Genomic DNA, 23,965 nt, shown 5'->3' with positions numbered 1-23,965 from the left:
GAATGTACCGTGAGTCTCTTAGTGGCGTCCACCTCGATCATGCCCCGAAGGAGGTTCTGACAGTCCGGGGGGATGAAGTGGGGCATGTGGAAAACGCCCAGCTTCACTTTCTCCAGCAGGTTTCTCAGGTTGTCATCGTCAAATGGCAGGGCGCCCTGAGATCGATAAGATTTTATTCAGAATCCCGGCCTGCCAAGTGATACACCGCATTCAAATCATCAAGGATAACACACACACACACAAAAAGTGAACCATTTATTTCCGTCGTGGTCCTCTGAACACAGAGAGGAGCATTAATACCAGAATGATGCTCAAGTTCCAGTGATAGTCTAATGGCTGGTCTACAGGACCCACTTAAAGCCTAGTCCTGGATGAAAAATTATGTTCAACGGAGATTCCCATTTCCCAATTGAAAGTGTTTCCTAGTCCAAGGCTAGCCTTAATATGTGTCCGGGAAACCGGCCATATGTGATACCACTCAGTAAGTCGGCATTGGAAATCTAGAGCCATGCCAAAGTAGAACAATTAAATACTGCCAGGTGAGACTGTACTGTACGCATCTGACAAGGACAAACAAGAAGGTTATTGTTGTTAGCCAAGGGAATACAGTGAATAAGTATTGCTCATGGCAGTCAATGTAGGTCTGTCTAGCCAGCCTTCTTCAAAGTCTCTAATACGAATGGCTTTCAAGAGACACCAGGCAAGGCAACACATGAGCATTACTCATGCCAATCAGTGAAGGTCTATCTGACATTTGAAACAGGCAGAGTATTCATACTTCTATGGATTAGAGGGGTAGTTTACGATAGCATGACTGATAGGGTCTCTTCCCATCTCAACATATCTTCATCAGGGAGAAATAATTGATGGCCATATTGACAAAAAAATGGAGAAACCCTCACACACAGACACACACATAGCCTATTATTTCCTTTGTTCTCGGCTTCCCCACTTTGTCACTGTCTCATCAGAGCGGTGTGTGAATGCTGATGACACAGACTCGGATTAATGAGCATATGTGTGTCAGTACAAAGCTGACAGTCGAGCCAGCCCAGGAAATCCCTGCTCCAATCAGAAACATGATGAATCAACCAATCATATGGGGATGAAAGATGGAGGTTGCTGATTTAATTTTCAGTCCTGAACCAAAAATCTAATCTCATCTTTCACTAACATTCTATACAGACAAGATCTGGAATCATAGGCCATTGGCAAGACGTTTGTGGGTATTTCAAATCATAATGAAGACATTTATGCAAGTCACTGTAGACCAAAGCCAGCGAGTCACTGAGGTGCAGCTTCCTGTGAAGACTTACCGTGTCACATGCAGCTACGGCCCCTGTCACTTTAACTCACATCAAACCACAACACTAACTCAACGGCACGTGTCAGGGTCATCGTCGGGGCAACGGCAGCTGTCAATCACTCACCACTAAAAGTGCAAAGAGGATGACCCCGCAGCTCCACACGTCTGCTTTCCTCCCGTCGTACTTCTCCCCCTGAGAGAGAGATACAGAGGGAGCGAGAGAAAGAGGGTGAGGAAGGGTGAGGGAGAGTGAGACAGAGCGATAACGACAGACAAAAAAGAGAGGAAGATGTAATCAATTATGCATGTTGTTATGGAGGTGAGATACAGCTTCCACATAATTTTTATGAACTGAAAACCTCAGATTAACCTTTAAAATACTCCCTTGGGTGAGTTGGTGTTTACAGTGCCTTCAGAAAGTATTAATACCCCTTGACTTATTACACATTTTGTTACAGGCTTTTTTTGGGGGGGGGTGGATTATCTTTAATATTGTGCATAGATTGTAGCTTCCATCAATGTAATTGTCTGCATCATTTCCAATCCCCCATTTTAAAAAAAATATCTAAACAAGGCCAGTTTTAATTGATTCTTTAATGAGAACAACAGTTTTCAGCTGTGTTAACATAATTGCAAAAGGGTTTTCTAATGATCAATTAGCCTTTTAAAATGATAAACTTGGATTAGCTAACACAACGTGCCATTGGAACACAGGAGTGGTAGTTGCTGATAATGGGCCTCTGGATGCCTATGTAGATATTCCATAAAAAAATCTGCCATTTCCTGCTACAAAAGTCATTTACAACATTAACAATGTCTACACTATATTTCTGATCAATTTGATGTTATTTTAATGGACAAAAAAAGTGCTTTTCTTTCAAAAACATGGACATTTCTAAGTGACCCCAAACTTTTTATATATAGAAACATGCATACATATACACATACATACAAATACACATACATATATACAGTTGAAGTCAGATGTTTACATACACATACAAAGACATTTAAACTCAGTTTTTCACAATTCCTGATATTTAATCCTACAAAAATGTGCCTTTATTTTAAGAATGTGAAATGTCGGAATAATATTTCAGCTTTTCTTTCTTTCATCACATTCCCAGTGGGTCAAAAGTTTATATACTCAATTAGTATTTGGTAGCATTGCCTTTACATTGTTTAACTTGGGTCAAACGTTTCAGGTAGCCTTCTACAAGCTTCCCACAAGTTGGGTGAATTTTGGCCCATTCCTCCTGACAGAGCTGGTGTAACTGAGTCAGGTTTGTAGGCCTCCTTGCTCGCACACACCTTTTCAGTTCTGCCCACAAATTTTCTATAGGATTGAGGTCATGGCTTTGTGATGGCCACACCAATACCTTGACTTTGTTGTCCTTAAGCCATTTTGCCACAACTTTGGAAGTATGCTTGAGGTCATTGTCCATTTGGAAGACCCATTTGCGACCAAGCTTTAACTTCCTGACTGATGTCTTGAGATGTTGCTTCAATATATCCACATCATTTTCTGCCTCATGATGCCATCTATTGTGTGAAGTGCACCAGTCCCTCCTGTAGCAAAGCACACCCACAACATGACGCTGCTACCCCCGTGCTTCACGGTTGGGATGGTGTTCTTCGGCTTGCAAGCGTCCCCCTTTTTCCTCCAAACATAACGATGGTCATTATGACCAGACAGTTTTTTGTTTCATCAGACCAGAGGACATTTCTCCAAAAAGTACGATCTTTGTCCCCATTTGCAGTTGCAAACCGTAGTCTGGCTTTTTTTATGGGGGTTTTGGTGCAGTGGCTTCTTCCTTGCTGAGCGGCCTTTCAGGTTATGTCGATATAGGACTCGTTTTACTGTGGCTATAGATCATTTTGTACCTGTTTCCTCCAGCATCTTCACAATGTCCTTTGCTGTTGTTCTGGGATTGATTTGCACTTTTCGCACCAAAGTACGTTTATCTCTAGGAGACAGAACGAGTCTTCTTCCTGAACGGTATGACGGCTGTGTGGTCCCATGGTGTTTATACTTGTGTACTATTGTTTGTACAGATGAACGTGGTACCTTCAGGCGTTTGGAAATTGCTCCCAAGGATGAACCAGACTTGTGGAGGTCTCCATTTATTTTTCTGAGGTCTTGGTTGATTTCTTTTGATTTTCCCATGATGTCAAGCAAAGAGGCACTGAGTTTGAAGGTAGTCCTTGAAATACATCCACAGGTACACCTCAAATTGACTCAAATGAGAAGCTTCTAAAGCCATGACATCATTTTCTGGAATTTTCCAAGCTGTTTAAAGGCACAGTCAACTTAGTGTATGTAAACTTCTGACCCACTGGAATTGTGATACAGTGAATTATAAGTGAAATAGTCTGTCTGTAAACAATTGTTGGAAAAATTAGCTTTTTTTTTTTGCCGACTTGCCAAAACTATAGTTTGTTAAACCTGTTTGAGCTGCAATCCCCACACTGGTACACCTATGACAACTGCCATTTCAAGTGCATGGCGCGAAATTCAAAATCTAGTTTGTTAAAATATTTAACTTTCACACATTAACAAGTCCAATACAGCATATGAAAGGTAGACATCTTGTGAATCAAGCCAACATGTCCGATTTTTAAAATGTTTTACAGGGAAGACAAAATATGTAAATCTATTAGCTAACCACGTCAGCAAAAGAGAGCACTTTTCTAACTCCATCAGTTTTTTACTCCGTCACTAGCTATCACTAATTCGACCAAATAAAGATATATATAGCCACTAACCAAGAAACAACTTCATAAGATGACAGTCTGATAACATATTTATTGTATAGCATATGTTTTTTTTGAAAAATGTGCATATTTATAGTATAAATCATAAATTACATTTCAGCTACAATCAGAAATTGCACCGAAAGCAGCCATAACATTTACAGACACCAACGTCAAATAACTAATTACTCATCATAAAACATATCTGAGAAATACATACATTGCAGCAATTGAAAGACAGGATTCTTGTGATTCCAGACATATATTCCGATTTATTAAATGTTTTCAGCGAAAAAAAAATGTAGCCGCTATGTTAGCATAGCCACAATAGCCAGCACCACTTGGGCCGCGCACCCAGTTGACATGCACGACAGATATATGAATAACATTATAAATTGGGTCTTACTTTGGCTGATCTTTCATCAGATGTTGATCAGGGTGTCCTTTGTCCAGATGAGTCGTTGTTTTGAGTCAGGATGGCAACTTTCCCTTCTCACTTAGCATTGGCACTGGTCGACTGGCACGGATTTGTCCAACGTTAAAAAAATCAGGACGCCGAAACACGGCAAAACTCCGAAAAAAATTCAAATAATCTGAATTAAACTATATTGAAAAAACATACATTACGATGATATGGTCTCATTTATCAAATAAAAACCCAGCCGGAGATTGTTCCCGTCCAAAACAGCAGCAAAACAGAACACAATATCACTCCCAAGACGCGCGCTTCAGACTTCCGGAAATGGTCGGTCACGTCAAAGAAATAGCTCTTATTCAACCTCTGAACAAGATATTCACAAAATTTCTTCTCTCATACCCTCTTGACACCCAGAGCAAGGCGTACGGAGTATACGTAGGGTCTTACGTATAATGACCATGTATAGGCATAACGTTGAAGCGAGCATAGATTTCTGACATTCAGAGAAAAAATTAGAACGGTTTTAGAAACTAGAGATTGTTTTCTATCCAATATTAATATTAATATGCATATTGTAAGAGCAAAAATTGATTAAGAGGCCGTTTGAAAATTGGCACATATTTTCCAGTTTTTCCAATACGCCCCCTGCAGCCATAACAATTAACAATGCATTTGGTTGAAAAACGAGTTTTAATGACTCCAACCTAAGTGCATGTAAACTTCGACTTCAACTGTATACTATATACATTTTACGGACACAATCTATTTTACAATAGCTATATTTTGTTTGTTTTTAGTCCTGGCCTTCCTCTATTTCTGATGTCCATCCAGTTTGATTTCTATTTGCCATATATTTGTAAATGTGCGATTTCACAAAAGTTCTGAACCTACATTGGTTCTTCCTGTAAAAGTTGCATCATACTGCAGCACATCTTGCGGGCTGCCTCTGAATTCTATGACACGTTATTTAATTGTTAGCCATTGTTACCATTAATGCTAGTTAGTGATAGTTTGACCACCAGAGGGCATCTTTGAGAAGAATTTGATAACCTTCAATATATATATTTTTGTAAGAACATAGTATATGGGATTGATTTTAAGAAATGTAGCTTAATTAATTAGATTAATATTATAGTGTTTCTATTCCATGAAAAACGAAAAACAAAACCCTTAGTGTTTCGGTCGGGAGTAGGTTACAGTACTAAGAGCATAACATTTCCACATCCTAATTGTAGTCTAACCAATACCCAAACAGAGATTCAGTGAAAATCAAAAGCAAATTGATTTATCAAGACCAGTCCTCATGCCTGTCTCAGAGCTGCGCAAAACGGTGCTGAAATAGTTGACCACAGAGGGTAGGCTATTGCTTCAAATCCTATTGCTTCTAACTTCAATATGCTTTTTAAATAAATAAGACCTACACCACTTTTCTACTGTCGCCTACAGTAGGCCTACAGTATATCGAAAAGAAAAAAAAAATTCAATGACGTGACTCCGCTAATAATTAGATTTAGAGGATTGGAGGATTCTAAATTAATATATATGGTGCATTTGTCATTAGGGCAAATCTGATCTGTGAGAATATCTAAGGGGCTTTTATATAATTCTAAATAAATTAATAATAATAATACTAATCGCTTTGTTTAAAAAAATAACTATATTTTGGAGATGATTTTGTTTTCAAATGTCCAGAGTGAGAAAAAGGCCATTCTTGAACATGGGGTGAGACATTCTTCCTAATTTGTAAATAAAGACAGTTTGTTATTTAGAATTATTTGTTTCTGTTTTCAGAGGGAGAGAAACCAAAAGCCCACTGTCGCCTGACCAAAACATTTCTTTATTAAAGACTATCAGAAACAATGTTGGTACTTATTTTGATCCAAAGCCATGAATGAGTCACTCAGCTTTATGTAGGTGCCGAGGCCGAGGCTATATGACTGCGCCATCAACTTGATTATTTAGCAGACATCACTTGCTTATATTCAGTCAACACATATATCTTAGGAACATCATGGAATATAACTGAATATTTTTGTTTCTCTTAGAATTAAAAACCTTAACCTTAAAAATAAAAACCGCACTCTGTCTTTTTCAGAGTGTGAGCGTGCAGGACAGAGGAATGGAAAATCTTACACTATTGTTCTAAATTCAATCACCTTCTTCATCCTCATCATTCAGTTCATTGAAATTCAATTTTGAAGTTGTGCACAATTATCAGTTTCTATTTGGTTTATGTCGCCCATTCATTGTCAGTTAGAGACACATTAGCGCCTTGGGACCCAAAAGCATAATCAGTGCTCTAACTCCCCCTTGCTGTGGTCTGGAGCAATGAAGCAGTGACGCAGGGTACCGTACTAAACCACAAAAGTTCTGAACTTTTCTATTCTCATAGTTTCTACAGATTGTAAATTAAAGATAAATATTTTTGATAAAATAATTATTATATTATTGATCGATTGACTATAACTTTTCAAATCACCCAGTATTGCTATCTGCAGCGTTTGCTCTAGGTAAATGTTGCAATTATTCAGCCATTCCTGGACCTTAATTCAAAATGTATTAAATAAATAAAAAATCACACATCTACATACAATACCCCATAAAGACAAACTGAAAACATGTTTTTAGAAATGTTTGCAAATGTATTGAAAATGAAATACAGAAATAGCTCATATACATAAGTATTCACACCACGGAGTCAATACTTTGTAGAAACACCCTTGGCAGTGATTTCAGCTGTGAGTCTTTCTGGGTAAGTCTCTAAGAGCTTTGCACAGCTGGATTGTAAAATAGTTGCACATTATTCTTTTAAAATTCTTCAAGCTCTGTAAAGTTATTTGTTGGTCATTGCTAGACAGCCATTTTCAAGTATTTTCAGAGATTTTCAAGACAATTTAAGTCAAAGCTGCAGCTAGGCCACTCAGGAACATTCAATGTCATCTTGATAAGCAACGCCAGTGCAGATTTGGCCTTATGTTTTAGGTTATTGTCTCCCAGTGTCTGTTGGAAAGCAGACTGAACCAGGTTTTCCTCTAGGATTTTGCCTGTGCTTAGCTCTATTCTGTTTCTTTGTATACCTAAAAAACTCCCTTGTCCTTGCCAATGACAAGCATACCCATAACATGATGCAGCCACCACTATGCTTGAAACTATGAAGAGTAGTACTCAGTGATGTGTTGGATTTGCCCCAAACATAATGCTTTGTATTCAGGACATAAAGTTATTTATATATATTTTTTAATGTTTTGCTGTTTTACTTTAGTGCCTTATTGTTAAAACTAATTCCTGCTTTGGCTGCCTTTCCTTCCAGTTCTCTGCTGCCAATGACTGGAACGAATTGCAAAAATCACTGAGGCTGGAGACTCATATCTCCCTCACTAACTTTAAGCATCAGCTGTCCAAGCAGCTCACAGATCATTGCACCTGTACATAGCCCATCTGTAAATAGCCCATCTAACTACCTCATCCTCATATTGTAATTTTTTTTCTCCTTTGCACCCCAGTATCTCTACTTTCACATTCATCCTCTGCACACCTATCACTCCATTGTTTAATTGCTAAATTGTAATTACTTCGTCACTACGGCCTATTTATTGCCTTACCTCCCTAATCTTACCTCATTTGCACACACTGTATATAGATTTTTCTATTGTGTTATTGACTGTACGTTTGTTCATTCCATGTGTAACTCTGTGTTGTTGTTTGTGTCGCACTGCTTTGCTTTATCTTGGCCAGGTCGCAGTTGTAAATGAGAACGTGTTCTCAACTGGCCTACCTGGTTAAATAAAGGTGAAATAAAAAAATGATTAAAAAAAATTGTAAACAGGTTGCATGTTTTGGAATATTTGTATAAACGTCCTTCTTTTCACTCTGTCAATTAGGTCAGTATTGTGGAGTAACTACAATGTTGTTGATCCATCCTTAGTTTTCTCATATTACATTAAACTCTGTACCTCTTTTAAAGTCACCATTGGCCTCATTGTGAAACCCCTGAGCGGTTTCATTCCTCTCCGGCAACTGAGTGTCTTTGTAGTGACTTGGTGTATTGATACACCATCCAAAGTCTAGTTAATAACTTCACCATGCTCAAAGGAATATTCAATGTCTGCTTTTTTTTTTACACACATCTACAAATAGGTGCCCTTGTTTAGAGGCATTGGAAAACCTCCCTGGTCTTTGTGGTTGAATCTGTGTTAGAAATTCCCTGCTTGACTGAGGGACCTTACAGATAATTGTATGTGTGGGGTACAGAGATGAGGTAGTCATTCAAAAATCATTTTAAATACTATTATTTTTCATGGAACTTATTATGAGACTTATTGAGTACTTATTGACTCAAGATACTTCAGCTTTTCATTCTTTATTAATTTGTAAAAAAATCTAAAAATATAACTTCCCTTTGACATTATGAGGTATTGTGTGAAGGCTAGTAACACAAAATCTACATTTTATCCATTTTAAATTCAGGCTGTAACACAACAAAATGTGAAAAAAGTCAAGGGGTGTGAATACTTTCTGAAGGCACTGTAAGTAACCATCTCCATGACAGCTGGCATACAGCACAGTTTTTGTTTCAAGTTTCATGTTCTATTAGTCGTATGTACGGGATACACCTGGTATACACCGTCCAACAAAATGCTTACTTGCAGGATCCTACCTTACAATGCAAGCACATATCCACCTGGCATACACCTGATCCACAGCTGCACGGCTTACAGTATATCAGACGACTTGTGATGACACAACACGTGACTGTGTGGCATTGCCACTGCCTGAGGGGCGATGAGCTGAGAGACGGTTCATTGTATACAGAGCTGAGAGCAGAGCACTCTAAAGTGAATGGTTGGAGGGCACATGGGCTTGTGCTGCAATGCCATTATGGGAGGGAGAGAGAAAGAGAGAAAAGAGAGAGAGAGAAAGAGAGAGATACAACACTGAGGTGAGAGAAATAGAGAGTGAGAGAGAGAGAGAGAGAGAGAGAGGTGGAGAGGGAGTGCACTTACCCTTATGACCTCTGGGCAGGCATAGTGAGGAGATCTGTAAAGTGAGATATGCACAACAGCTTTATACAAGGCAACGTACACACACACACGCCTAATAAAACACAGTTACCAGAACACGTTACGTAAACTCACAAACAATTACCCATACACACACACACTGTTCTGAACGTAAGGAGAGTTAGCTTGAGGAATGCGTGACTGCTGCAAATGTCCCCAATAGGTAGTAGGAATATAGATGTATCAGCTCTATTAGCAGAGGCACACTCTTAAACAGATAAAAAATACATCTTATGGAACAGTGTGGACTGTGTAGAGACACACACACACACACAGGTACAGACATGCGCATACGCACACAGGCGCTAGCACACGCACTCTACACACACGTACATTGTAATATTGTTGTATGGTGGTATTATACATTTTATATTGTAGATATGTAGTAGCGTAATAATGTTGTATGATGTACTGTTTTATCTTGTTTGATGTTTAATGTAAGTGACTTAATGTTGTTTGGACCCCAGGAAGAGTAGCTGCTGTCCTAATAAATATAGAATCACAGTACAGTCAGGAAAATGGCACTCACTATTTAGTCAGCTACTGCACAAAATAGATTTTTGGATTTGCCCAAATGCATCTCAGCCACTGTCTTGTGCTTTGATTTACGAATGGCTACGATTTTATGTGCACCCACAGTGCTGAGCACACATAGTGTAGAGGATGAACCAACACTCTACTGAGTGTACTGAATTCTAAACAGGACTTATGCACCTTGTCATAATGTAATTGTCATGCGACTAAAAAACGGTGGTTTGAACATACCCTGTGATTTGAACATACTTTACTCAGTAGTGTAAAGTACTACTTAAGTAGTTTTTGGGGGTATCTGTACTTTACCTTACTATTTATATTTTTCTGCCTTGTTCTCAACGCAACACATGTAAGGACACAATCACACACACACACACACACACACACACACACACACACACAACCCCCACACACACCACACACACACACACCACACACACACACACCGTGCAGTCTGTAAACACAAGCTTCCTGATTGCCAGAGTCAAATTGAATTTCGGTAACATATGCAAAACCAGTCAATTTGCACTAGTCAAACAGAGCAGTGTCAGAGCATGCAAACCTAAAACTTTTTTTTAATAACATTGTTTAGAACAACGTGTCCTTAGTTGTATCTAAACGATATTTCATGTTGAATGTTTTTTACATTAGGTACGTCAAATGAAGGATTCCTCGATGTGTCCTTCATGCAAAGTACAGTCATTTTATCGGATAAAGATTATATTTCATCATATTTTTATGAACGTCGGTCAGAGGGCAAGGGAGAGAAGAATCTGTCACTCTGTGAGAGTGATATTATACCTCTATGAAGCAAGGATTAAAGTTTAGATTTTTCCATTGTCATCATGCCACCTTTTATATTCAACAAATGATATACTGTACCGGTAACTGCCAAAATAACGGAAACACTTGAGTAAATGCGGGAAACAAAGTATAATAAATAATTAACAATAATTTGGTGGGTGCTTACATTTGTCCTATTTTACACATGTACAAGTGTGTATTATACATCTACAAGTGTGTATTATACATGTACAAGTGTGTATTATACATCTACAAGTTTGTATTATACATCTACAAGTGTGTATTATACATGTACAAGTGTGTATTATACATGTACAAGTGTGAATTAGAAATGTGTTTTTTGCATATCCCAACTCCCCCTGAGACACCCTCAGAGGGTAGTCTCGAAGACCCGACACTAGGCAACACAGTGACTAGAGTCTGGTTTCAATGATGGACTATTTTGGCATAGAGGAACTACGTCACTGCTTACATCGATTTTATTCAAGCGGATAAAGTAGTGGCATATGGCAGTGACTTAGTCCCTCTATGCCAAAATAGTCCATCATTGAAACTAGTCACTGTGTTGCCTAGGGTCTGGTTTTTTAAACATTTCAGAGAGTGGGGTCATGGCCAGGGTCAGCTATTATCAGCAGCGACCCTGGAGCAATTAAGGCTAAGTGCCTTGCTAGCGACATTTTGGTTACTGGACCAACGCTCTAACCGTTAGGCTACCTGCCGCCCACAAACGAGTGCCAGGAGCTGAGATTGAACCCACGGTCTATGGAGCAGGAGCTCGCTGCTTAGACCATCCATCCATTGAAAGCAGGTGCTTTATTGAAAGTAGGGCACGAGTGGTCACTGAATGGTTAGATGAGCCTGAAAACGATGTAAACCAAATGCCACGGCCGTCTCAATCACCAGATCGATAAGGTCAGGGCCCTCCGCAAGGCTCACAAAATAATTTTAGACCCAAGCCACCCCCTGTACCCGGACTTTGAACTACACCCCTCTGGGTGCAGGTATAGGGCACCCCTCAGCAGGAAAAACAGAACTAGACAATCATTTGTGCCAGGTGTGATATCCCTCCTAATTAACTCAGCTAATGTTCCTATCGACTCAGTAAGGCCAGCAGGCTAGTTGTCACGCCCTGACCTTAGAGATCCTTTTTATGTCTCTATTTTGTTTGGTCAGGGCGTGAGTTGGGGTGGGTATTCTATGTTCTATGTTTTGTAGTTCTATGTTTTGGCCGGGTAGGGTTCTCAATCAGGGACAGCTGTCTATCGTTGTCTCTGATTGAGAACCATACTTAGGTAGCCCTTTTCCCACCTGTGTTTGTGGGAAGTTGACTTTGTTTAGGGCACATAGCCTTTAGCTTCACGGGTTGTTTTTGTAGTGTTTATTGTTTTGTTCGGCGTCATTTTTATTAATAAAAGGAAAATGTACGCTCACCACGCTGCACCTTGGTCCTCTTCTTTTAACAGCCGTGACACTAGTCTTTAAAAAAAATGTTTTATTGGTATGTAACTGTTATGAAAGTTGTATTGTCAATTTTGTTTTGTATTTAAACGCCACTTTAAACGTTTACATGACACTGCAACAAAATTTCCCCATGGGGACAATAAAATCAGTAAGTAAGTAAGTAAGATCTCAACCAAATTGAAAGCTTATGGGAGATTCTGGAGCAGCACCTGAGACTGCGTTTTCCACCACCATCTAAAAATATCAAATTATAAAAATTCTCGTGGAAGAATGGTGTCGCATCCCTCCAATAGAGTTCCAGAGACTTGTAGAATCTATGCCAAGTGGTGGCCCAACGCCCTATTAAGACAAATATTGTTGGCGTTTCCTGTATTTTGGCATTTACCTGTATATGTACAGTGATTCGAGAGTAAAGTTCCAATACTACCATTGAATGTGGACCCATGTGACCCTGCAAAAGAAAAACTGCATGTGTCACTATGACAACAGGGCACAGGAAATTATACAACCACAAGGGTCCTTAAGGTCAGGGATGTGACATGGCCATCGCTTGAATTCAGTGTCTTTGAAAAGGACACCTTGGAACACAGTCACACAGTGTCCAACGTGCTTGTCAGACGCATGACTTTGCCCGAGAAAACAAAGCAGATGTTTTTTTTTACTGTTTTTTGGGCTGTACATTTGTGTTGAGTCATGGCCTAGTTATGTTTGTGCACATGAAATGGGGACAAAATGCTAAGCCCTCGACAGAGTTCACCTGGGTTAGCACTTTAGCCTGTCACGCCAACTTCCTACTCTTATCTCCTCTGTCACATTGTGCTGGGCCACACTGTCTCTCTTCCAGATGATAATGGACAGAGACTTATCATTGCTACATGGCTAATCTGTAAAGATGCAGGGTAGGCTATACTGGCCCTGGTTATCTGGGCTGAAGATCTTACTGACCACGACACACACACACACACACACACACACACACACACACACACACACACACACACACACACACACACACACACACACACACACACACACACACACACACACACACACACACGCACACGCACACACGTGGACACACACACACATATACAGGTGCAAACACACACAAGCATGCTCTCTTATACACACACACACACATGGCTTGAGGACTATGTAGGGATTGGACACACGCACGCACACACTAGTGGTGCGCGGATCAGCTGTTCTTTCACCCGCACCCGCCCACAATTGCTAATAACCCATCCACATCCCGACTATGTGTGATAAAGTGACAATGAATAATGTCATAAATCGATAGAATGAACGGTTCAATCTAGTTGACATCGGTAATGTTCTCTGTCATCTCTGCTTCTTTCGCGAAGCAAAGACGTTTAGGGGCCGAGGAGAAAATGCAATATTTTATGTGGTTGAAATACTATCAGCTGTTATATTGCTGATAAAGAGAGCACCTTTACAGACAGTAGGCTATCTAACTGCGCATTCACATCCACACAAAATCACATTTCTCCGCTCCTGTTCACGGGTCAAAATGTGGCCTACATATCATTTTACTACAAGAAATTCTTAATTCTGCAGGAGTTAATATTAAGGCTATGTGAGAGGTTATAGACCTATAGTCATGTCCCGATTTCAGTTTCCATTTAACCCATCTGAACAGTAGGCTACTGTTCCTTTGACGTGTCATAGGCCTATTTGAAGTCCCCGTCTTGTGACTGTTGAATTTGTGTAGAGCCTCACAATCATCACACATAACATAGCCAACACTGACATCATCCTCTTGAACCATTTCGCCAAGTCGTTCCCAAACATGACTTTTCTGTCCCCTCCCTTCTCTTTATTTTTCACAGCTTTTCTCTTATTGAACAAAATTCTGACACTGTTCATTGTTCCTCCATGGACAACTTTTTCTCCTGTTCCCTAAAGCATTTGGCGATTGGAGTGTAGGCTATTTGGTGCGCGTACATTTCAGTTAGGCACTAAAGCTTAGGCTTAGGCACTAATGCCAGATCGCCTAAAATAATGAAAGAAAAACCTCAATGTAGCCTATAGATATGAATTGCACAAGAAATATACATTTAAGATATAATTTTTTCTTTATTCAACCCGCCCGCCACCCACCCACCCTTCATTCACACAAGATTTAATGATCCTAAAACCGCCTGCCATGTGCATATACTGTAACCGAAGTGACTTGTGGGCAATGCGGTCAACCCGCACATCACTAGCACACACGCACACACCACACACACAACACCACACACACACACACACACACACACACACACACACACACACACACACACACACACACACACACCACACACACACACACACACACACACACACACACACACACACACCACACACACACACACACCACACACAGACACAGACACAGACGACTCACCCGCAGCTGGTCTCCAGCAGACTATCCCCGACCTGCAGAGACGCCATGCCAAAGTCTGCTATCCTGATGTTGTTCTTTTCATCTAACAACAGGTTCTCTGGCTTCAGATCTCTGTGACTGAGGAGAGGAGGAGGGAAAGAGAGAGAAAAAAACATAATTTACCCAAGTACCATGCAGAGGTGATAACAAGAAAACCTGACAATCCTACATGACTGGAATTATGCATTTCCCAGGAATGTTGTCCAGGAAAATTCCCCGAAAGATGTACACACTGTACTATCATTTCCTTTGATCAGACGCTAATGTTGCCGCTTTCCAAGAGCCCAGTGTCAGGAGCAGGCCTCTCTCATGTTGTCTCTCTCTCTCTCTCTCTCTGATAGGGTCAGTGTTCCTCTCACAGATGAAAGGGAAATAGCAGACCAGACACTATCTCAGAAAGTAGGACTGAGCTTCTACTTCTGTTTGCTCTTTAGGGTCTAGGCAGGGATACTTTCAAAGCACTTTGTGACAACTGCTGATGTAAACACTTTTACCAATACATTTGATTTATTGACTGATCGAAATCGATTGATGATTCACCATATGGAGTGACTGTGGCAGAAGTCCAGAGCTGAGATGATCTGTCGGAAGAACTTCCTGGCCTCCTTGGGCGTTAACCGTCCCTTCTTGACCAGGTAGTCAAACAGCTCTCCCCCTGACACGTGCTCTAGCACCAGATACCTGTGGAGGGAGGGAACCGCACACCTTAGATACACAGTCTAGAGCTGTATATATCACATTATATACATGATATCGTATCTCTACAGCTATGTGTGTCTCGTTCGGTATTATAGAGATAGTCTACAAGATCCAGGACGGCTTGTAGTGAGAGGCCAGACCAGCTCTCAAGCGGACCACACATTTACATTACATTGACATTTTTGGTAATTTAATGAGGCACCAATGCATAATTAATGTTCATCCAGAAACCACTGCTTTTAGTGCACCGTCAAGTGTTAACATTTAATTCAAACATTTGGAGTAACGGTCTCCTACCCATAGAAGTTCCTCTACTCTATAGTTGTTCCTACAGCAGTTGCTACTGTGAGAGTAGACGTGGTAATGCTTGTGATATTATCTGCGGTACCTACTGTGCTGTATGTGTGAGAAAGCACTGAAAACACACTGTGGCGTCCCTACTGTGGCAGAATACTCCATATTCCCATAACCCCCCCTCCCTCCCACCCGCACCACTTCCTGATTTATTAGCAGATTAAGGGATCTGCTCAAGCGTTCACCTGTCAACGCTGGTTCAATTAGGAACACATTCAAACACGAATTGTGAGTGGGAAAATGTATCCGAGGCAAACACTTTGCGTCCTTGTCGGCGATTCGTCTGTGTCATTGGAAATATTAGGAAAACAAATTCCCACACCGGTTGTCGCTGGCGCCTTTAACAATTATTGAATAGTGCATTAAGCAGAGCCATTGGAGCAGCGACACAGGAGAGATTAATACATTAGATAACATATGGATCTACATTATACCTACAGGCTTCCGAATAGGCAGGTTAAACTGAGGGAGACCCAATGAAACATTACATGCCAGTGTGAAAATGGCCGCCTGGAAAATACGTTTCTCAAGTCATTTTCAACTTGCCTAGCTTGTTTGCTAACATGTTGCTATGCACTGGTGCTTCTCCAAATATGCAATGTAAAGGTTTAAGGGACGCACATTTGTTACAGCGTTTCAGTGAACCAAATCGTTTTGGAAAGGATACTCACAAGTATTTCTTGTTTTCGTAGACGTCGTGCAACTTTAAAACGTGAGGGTGCTCTATGAGTTTCAGAATGGCTATCTCTCGCTCCACCTGCAGAAAGAGAAAAAAAAAGAGAGAAAATAGGGGAAATTAAGAATATTAGTGTGTGATTCAAAGTACTTATGGAAGACTTTAATGGCCCTAAAAAATAAATACAAAATAGATGCATAGCTCCTAGATGGGAGCTGTGGATGTACTGTAAGTACTGACCATCCACGAGGTCTTTAACATAGAGCCCTCATTGGAGCCCACTCAAAAAAACGGTTTGGTGCTAGGGGCCTAAATAATGAAGAGAAGAATGGGCAGACACAAAGAGAGAGCACAGAGGAACGGAAAGGGAGAGTGCATAGGAGAAAAATAAAGAACGGGACAGCGAGAAGCGGTGGGAATAAGAGACGGACTGGCAGTGCCAGAGCCCATGTCTAGCCTGGCAGCTTGGGTCCATGCCAGGGCCTACGGGAACAGCGACATGCCTACCACTTGTTAAGGTCCTGCTCCTGCCACGGCGCAACCACACATCAGCTAATTTAACTCATTAATCACACACTGATATCACTCTATCGTAATACACCAAGACACTACAAGTAGGGGGGACATTTCAACGACTGTTTTTTACACACTGTGTGTGTGCATGCATGCGTGTGTGTGTCCCTAAACCATAACGGCACTGCGTACAGAACCTCAGCACCTGATAATGTGGTAACATTTTCGAATGGACCTAATGGGCTAAACTTGAGGTAGGTTTATTGATGTGATAGAAAGGCATAGTACTTATGTTCCGTGCATAGAACATTGGGTTCTATTGGCCACACGCCATATGACTCACAAATACCGTGTTGTGGGCACAGCTACTACATACATTTGTGTCATGTCCTTTCACAAACGGCACACCTGCAGTTGAAGTCGGAAGTTTGCACACGCTTAGGTTGGAGTCATTAAAACTCGTTTTCAACCACTCCACATATTTCTTGTTAACAAACTATAGTTTTGGCAAGTCAGTTAGGACATCTACTTTGTGCACGACACAAGTCATTTATCCAACAATTGTATACAGACAGATAATTTCAATTATAATTAATTCACTGTCTCACAATTCCAGTTGGTCAGAAGTTTACATACACTAAGTTGACTTTGCCTTTAAACAGCTTGGAAAATGCCCGAAAATGATGTCATGGCTTTAGAAGCTTCTGATAGGCATCATTTGAGTCAATTGGAGGTGTACCTGTGGATGTATTTCAAGGCCTACATTCAAACTCAGTGCCTCTTTGCTTGACAAAAGAAACCAGCCAAGACCTCAGAAAACAAATTGTACACCTCCACAAGTCTGGTTCATCCTTGGGAGCAATTACCAAATGCCTGAAGGTACCACGTTCATGTGCTGTACCAAAACATAGTACAAGCAGTTAAACAAACGCATGGGACCACAGCAGCCTTCAACCGCTAGGAAGGAGACGCGTTCTGTCTCCTAGAGATGAACGTACTTTGGTGCGAAATAGTGCAAATCAACCCAGAGACAACAGAAAGGACCATGTGAAGTGCTGGGGGCAACCGGTACAAAAGTATCTATATCCACAGTAAAACGAGTCCTATATCGACATAACCTGAAAGGCCAAGCAAGGAGAAAACCACTTCTCCAAAACCGCCATAAAAACCAGACGACGGTTGCGAACTGCACATGGGTACAAAGGATCGTACTTTTGTGAGAAATGTCCTGCTGGTCTGATGAAACAAAAATAGAATGCTGGTTGCCCTAAGACCATTGTTATGTTTGGAGGAAAACGGGGAGAGCTTGCAGTCGAAGAACACCATCCATCCGTGAAGCAGACCAAGGGTGGAGCAACATTTGTGGGGTGCTTTGCTGCAGGAGGACTGGTGCATCTCACAAATAGTGGCATCATGAGGCAGGAAAATGAGTGGATATATTGAAGCAACATCTCAAGACATCAGTCAGGAAGTTAAAGCTTGGTCGCAAATTGGTCTTCCAAATGACAATGACCCAAGCATATTACAAAGTTGGGCAAAATGGCTTAGGGCAACAAAGTCAAGCCTTCACAAAGCCCTGAATCCAATCCCATAGAAAATTTGTGGGCAGAACTGAAAAAGCCTGTGCGAGTAAGGAGGCCTACAAACCTGACTCAGTTACACCAGCTCTGTCAGGAGGAATGGTCAAAATTCACGCAACTTTTTGTGGAAGCTTGTGGAAGGCTACCCGAAAGTTGACCCAAGTTAAACAATTTAAAGGCAATGCTACCAAATACTAATCTGAGTGTATGTAAACTTCTGACCTACTGGGAATGTGATGAAATAAAAAAAGCTGAAATAAATAATTATTTCTACTATTATTCTGACATTTCACATTCCTAAAATAAGTGGTGATCCTAACGACCTAGAGCAGGGAATTTTACTTGGATTAAATGTCAGTAATTGTGACATTAGTGACCATAATAAAAATGTCAAATGCAGTGTTGTAGCCTCCTTACATCCAGACAAAACAGCTACAGTTAGCCCGTACTGACATCATAATGATGCTGTGGCACCCTCCATTTGTAGTGATACTGTCAAAACTCAATAAAGCTCAGATTCAACAACTGTTACAACCTTCCTGCTTTGGACATCACATCACAGGGCAAATGCAGCTCAATGGAGTACACTTATGCTTATAAGCATAGATCAACATTGCTAACCATTAAATTAGGTAACAGTACATGGTCATATGAATATGTTATATAAGCATGCAGTAGCTTAGTATGACCAATCTACCTGCAAGATGCCTAGTGCAAACCTCAGGAGTGAATAAGACACACACAACAACACACCACAACACGACACACACACACACACCACACACACACACACACACACAACACACACACACACACACACACACACACACACAACCACACACACACACACACACACACACACACACCCAACCCCCCCACCAAGAACAGCCTCCCAGTCCAGAGTGCTGAGTTGGATTTACAGGATGCTAGCAGTATAAATGCCAGCTCAGTGAAAACATGAGGGATGAAGCTGTGCAGCTGGCAACTGTTTTACTCAATAAGTCTCACTCTAATTGCTTCAATAAAGGGTCTGGCTTGTTAGCCAAAGACACAGGTACCATAAACCATAAATACAGAAAAGAAACAAAATGTATTCACAATTCCCTACACAAGTCAGCATTTACAGTACATTAGAGACTGCCTCTACATTTAGAGAATATTCCGCTGGGTTTGCCAAATAACTGGTATTTCATTTTCATATTCATATTGCATATTCGTTCCCCCTTCAAATGTCAATAAAGAACACATGACGTCATCCGTTTTGAATTGAATAAGCGCTATTCATCAGTAACCAGTGGAGTGGTATCAGCGGGAATACCTGCTCCAGCTGATCAGACTAATCCGGTGTTAATACTGATACTGAATGTCCTATTGACTGGGCTTCGCATTGGCTGACCGTTCCTGCGCTGTTAGGCTACGATGTTGGAACACACAAAGGTTGTTTGATACGTTAGCGTCGCAGAGGTGGTTCCGTGAACTACACAATCGCGTGATCGTTAACCTTGGCTGAGACCTGGAGAAGTTGTGCTAGCTGCCAGAGTTGGGGTATAACTCAATGGGCTAACAAAGTCTCAATGTTTGGAGGCACTGGGTTCAACACCCAGTAGGTCCTACTAGCCTAGCATCAGAACGTATGACAGTTGCTTGAGAGTTTGTGCAACGTCTGGATACACAGAGAGTACTAAACATTGCTGGCTATTACACCACGACCCATGACATCTGGACCCAGTGAGCCAATTAGCTKGCGTGGAATCATGGTGTGCATGCATGATTCTAAAGTTGGGTTCTATGCAGATTTGGTGGCCCACATACACACAGAGTAATACGCAATGTCTTGTAACGGCCCGTGGGTCCCAACTGTCTTAGGTCAGCTGTGAGCTGCCGTAAGGTCATGTGTCCCAATGTAGTCCTTAAGTGCTATATCTCTTAATAAGTGCCCAATTGTCCTGAAGTCCTGAAATCCTCATGTGAGTGTGCCATTGTCCTCCCCAAGGTGTATGTTTATCAAATCTTATTGGTCACCTACACGTGTTTAGCAGATGTTATTGCGGGTGTAGTGAAATGCTTGTGCTTCTAGTTCCCGACAGTGTAGCAACATCTAACAAGTAATATCTAACAATTTCACAACAAATACCTAATACACACAAATCTAAGTAAAGGGATGGAATTAAGAATAAATAAATATATGGACGAGCGCTGTAGGGTGCTCTTGCCTTGATATCTTGCAGTAGGTCTCTCCTGTATTCTGTTTACATACCTACTTTACCCATCCTACTGCCAGCGAGCCATACTTCTACCCACATACCAACAAAGGGGCACTGACACACCCACAGGGAAAAGGGGGAAAGGGTAGAGGGGTGAGAGAAAGACAAGACGAGAGGCGAGGGAAGAGAGGTAGGAACTAGGAAAGTGAGGCACAGGGGACAGAAGCAACCGACAAAATCGTAAATCTATTCCCATCAAAGCCCCAAATCTTCAAAGGTTCTGTCACTGGTATCGGGGCTGGAGCCTTGGAGCAGGAGGAAATAAATAATGAAACCCTTTAATCTTTTTTTATTTATTAACCTTTATTTATACCGGGGAACAGTGGGTTAACTGCCTTGTTCAGGGGCAGAACAACATATTTTTACCTTGTCAGCTCAGGGATTCAATCCAACAACTTTTCAGTTACTGGCCCAACGCTCTAACGACCATGCTACCTGTCGCCCAGTGGCTGGCCCCACCAAGCCCTCTGTCATGCCAGCTTCCTCCTTTCTGCCTTCCTTCTCTCTGCCTTCTCTCACAGACAGGGAATGAAGGAAGGAGGGAAGGAGTAAGAGAGAGATTCAGAGAGAGCGCGATAGATGGAGGGATGAGAGAGAGAGAGGGGGACTGAGCGAGAGTTTCTTGCTTACAGCGACACTCAAAATGAAAACGTTTCCTTCTCAATTTCCTCCCGTCCCTTTCTCTGTCTGCCTCGCTCTAACTTTTGTCTTATTCTCTTATTTCTCTTTCTCTCTTTCACACTCTCTGGCTCTTTCTCTGCAACGTGCTGTGCTATCAAGGCCTTAACAACAGGGATTCTAATGCTAAGTGCTAGCAACATTCATGTGTTTACATCTGGGATGCTAAAGGTAGGTGCTAGCGACACTTATCCATTTACAACAGCGACGCTAACACGAGGTGCTAGCGAAATTCACGGCAGGGATTTTAATGCTAGGTGCTAGAATCAGCGACAGGGAAAGCGTACACCTGAAGCCACATATCCTCACACATTCACACTCTTTAATGTCCTGTGGAAATCAATTTAAGAATGCATTTTCATACCATGAAGAAGTTTTCAAAAACTTGCAGCCATAAAATATATATTAGACACACATCTATATACAGTTGAAGTCGGAAGTTTACATACACACGCCATTTTTCTAACAATTGCTTACATACAAATTATTTCACTTATAAGTCACTGTCTCACAATTCCAGTGGGTCAGACGTTTACATACACTAAGTTGACTGTGCCTATAAACAGCTTGGAAAATTCCAGAAAATGATGTCATGGCTTTAGAAGCTTCTGACAGGCATCATTTGAGTCAATTGGAGGTGTACCTGTGGAGGCCTACCTTAAAACTCAGTGCCTCTTTGCTTGACATCATGGGCAAATCAAAAGAAACCAGCCAAGACCTCATAAAACAAATTGTAGACCTCCACAAGTCTGGTTCATCCTTGGGAGCAATTTCTAAATGCCTGAAGGTACCACGTTCATCTGTACAAACAATAGTACGCAAGTATAAACACCATGGGACCACGCAGCCTTCATACTGCTCAGGAAGGAGACGCGTTCTGTCTCCTAGAGATGAATGTACTTTGGTGCGAAAAGTGCAAATCAATGCCAGAACAACAGCAAAGGCCCTTGTGAGATGCTGGAGGAAACAGGTACAAAAGAGTCTATATCCACAGTAAAACGAGTCCTATATCGACATAACCTGAAAGGCCGCTCAGCAAGGAAGAAGCCACTGCTCCAAAACCGCCATAAAAAAGCCAGACTACGGTTTGCAACTGCACATGGGGACAAAGATCATACTTTTTGGGAAAATGTCCTCTGGTCTGATGAAACAAAAAACTGTTTGGCCATAATGACCATTGTTATGCTTAGAGGAAAAAGGGGGAGGCTTGCAAGCCGAAGAACATCATCCCAACCGTGAAGCACGGGGTTGGCAGCATCATGTGTGGGGGTGCTTTGCTGCAGGAGGGACTGGTGCACTTCACAAAATAGATGGCATCATGAGACAGGAAAAATGTGGATATATTGAAGCAACATCTCAAGACATCAGTCAGGAAGTTAAACCTTGGTCGCAAATGGGTCTTCCAAATGGACAATGACCCCAAGCATACTTCCAAAGTTGTGGCAAAATGGCTTAAGGACAACAAAGTCAAGGTATTAGAGTGGCCATCACAAAGCCCTAACCTCAATCCTATAGAAAATTTGTGGGCAGAACTGAAACAGTGTGCGAGCAACGAGGCCTACAAACCTGACTCAGTTACACCAGCTCTGTCAGGAGGAATGGGCCAAAATTCACCCAACTTGTTGTGGGAAGCTTGTGGAAGGCTACTCAAAACGTTTGACCCAAGTTAAACAATTTAAAGGCAGTGCTACCAAATACTAAATACTAATACTATGTAAACTTCTGACCCACTGGGAATGTGATGAAAGAAATAAAAGCTGAAATAAATCATTCTCTCTACTATTATTCTGACATTTCACATTCTTAAAATAAAGTGGTGATCCTAACTGACCTAAGACAGGGAATTCTTACTAGGATTAAATGTCAGGAATTGTGAAATACTGAGTTTAAGTGTATTTGGCTAAGGTGTATGTAAACTTCCGACTTCAACTGTATATGCATGCAGCACCAGTATGCACACGCACACACACACACACACACACACACACACACACACACACCACACACACACACACACACACACACACACACACACACACACACACACACACACAACCACACACACACACACACACACACCCACACACACCACACACACACACACACACACACACACACACACACCATAATAAAGTGCATATGATTAGTATAATGAGAGGTTATTTTTGGTTAGAGTTGCTAGATTGATGATTACCTACTAGCCGATCTCCCAGTAAACAGGACTGTATTACCAGCCCATTTCCCCTGAGGGAAATCCACCCTGCCAAACCCCCCACTTTTCCCACAGACAGACTCAAGGTCAACTGACTTACTACTACCAATGACAAAAACTATCCAAATTGCAACTGTAATGGGTAGATTAACTTGGCTGTCATTAGAGAAGGGCGGTTGCCAGATCATAAGTGAAAATTCCCA

The 23,965-nt window shown here is 41.3% G+C and overlaps 1 protein-coding gene across 1 annotated transcript in view; it reads right to left on the bottom strand.

Annotated features, from left to right (window-relative positions):
- Positions 1–23,965, bottom strand: part of LOC111974396 (serine/threonine-protein kinase BRSK2) — a 174,920-nt gene that overhangs the window by 48,065 nt on the left and 102,890 nt on the right. Inside the window, 6 exon segments of the mRNA XM_070447367.1 lie at positions 9–155; positions 1,431–1,499; positions 9,482–9,515; positions 14,748–14,864; positions 15,327–15,467; positions 16,511–16,596. Of these exon segments, the coding sequence (XP_070303468.1) occupies positions 9–155; positions 1,431–1,499; positions 9,482–9,515; positions 14,748–14,864; positions 15,327–15,467; positions 16,511–16,596 (594 nt within the window).

The sequence above is a fragment of the Salvelinus sp. IW2-2015 genome, linkage group LG15 (assembly GCF_002910315.2).
Source record: "Salvelinus sp. IW2-2015 linkage group LG15, ASM291031v2, whole genome shotgun sequence".
Lineage (NCBI taxonomy): Eukaryota > Metazoa > Chordata > Actinopteri > Salmoniformes > Salmonidae > Salvelinus > Salvelinus sp. IW2-2015.
Note: the sequence above shows the minus strand (reverse complement) of the source record. Positions and strands in the feature narration are given on the sequence as shown.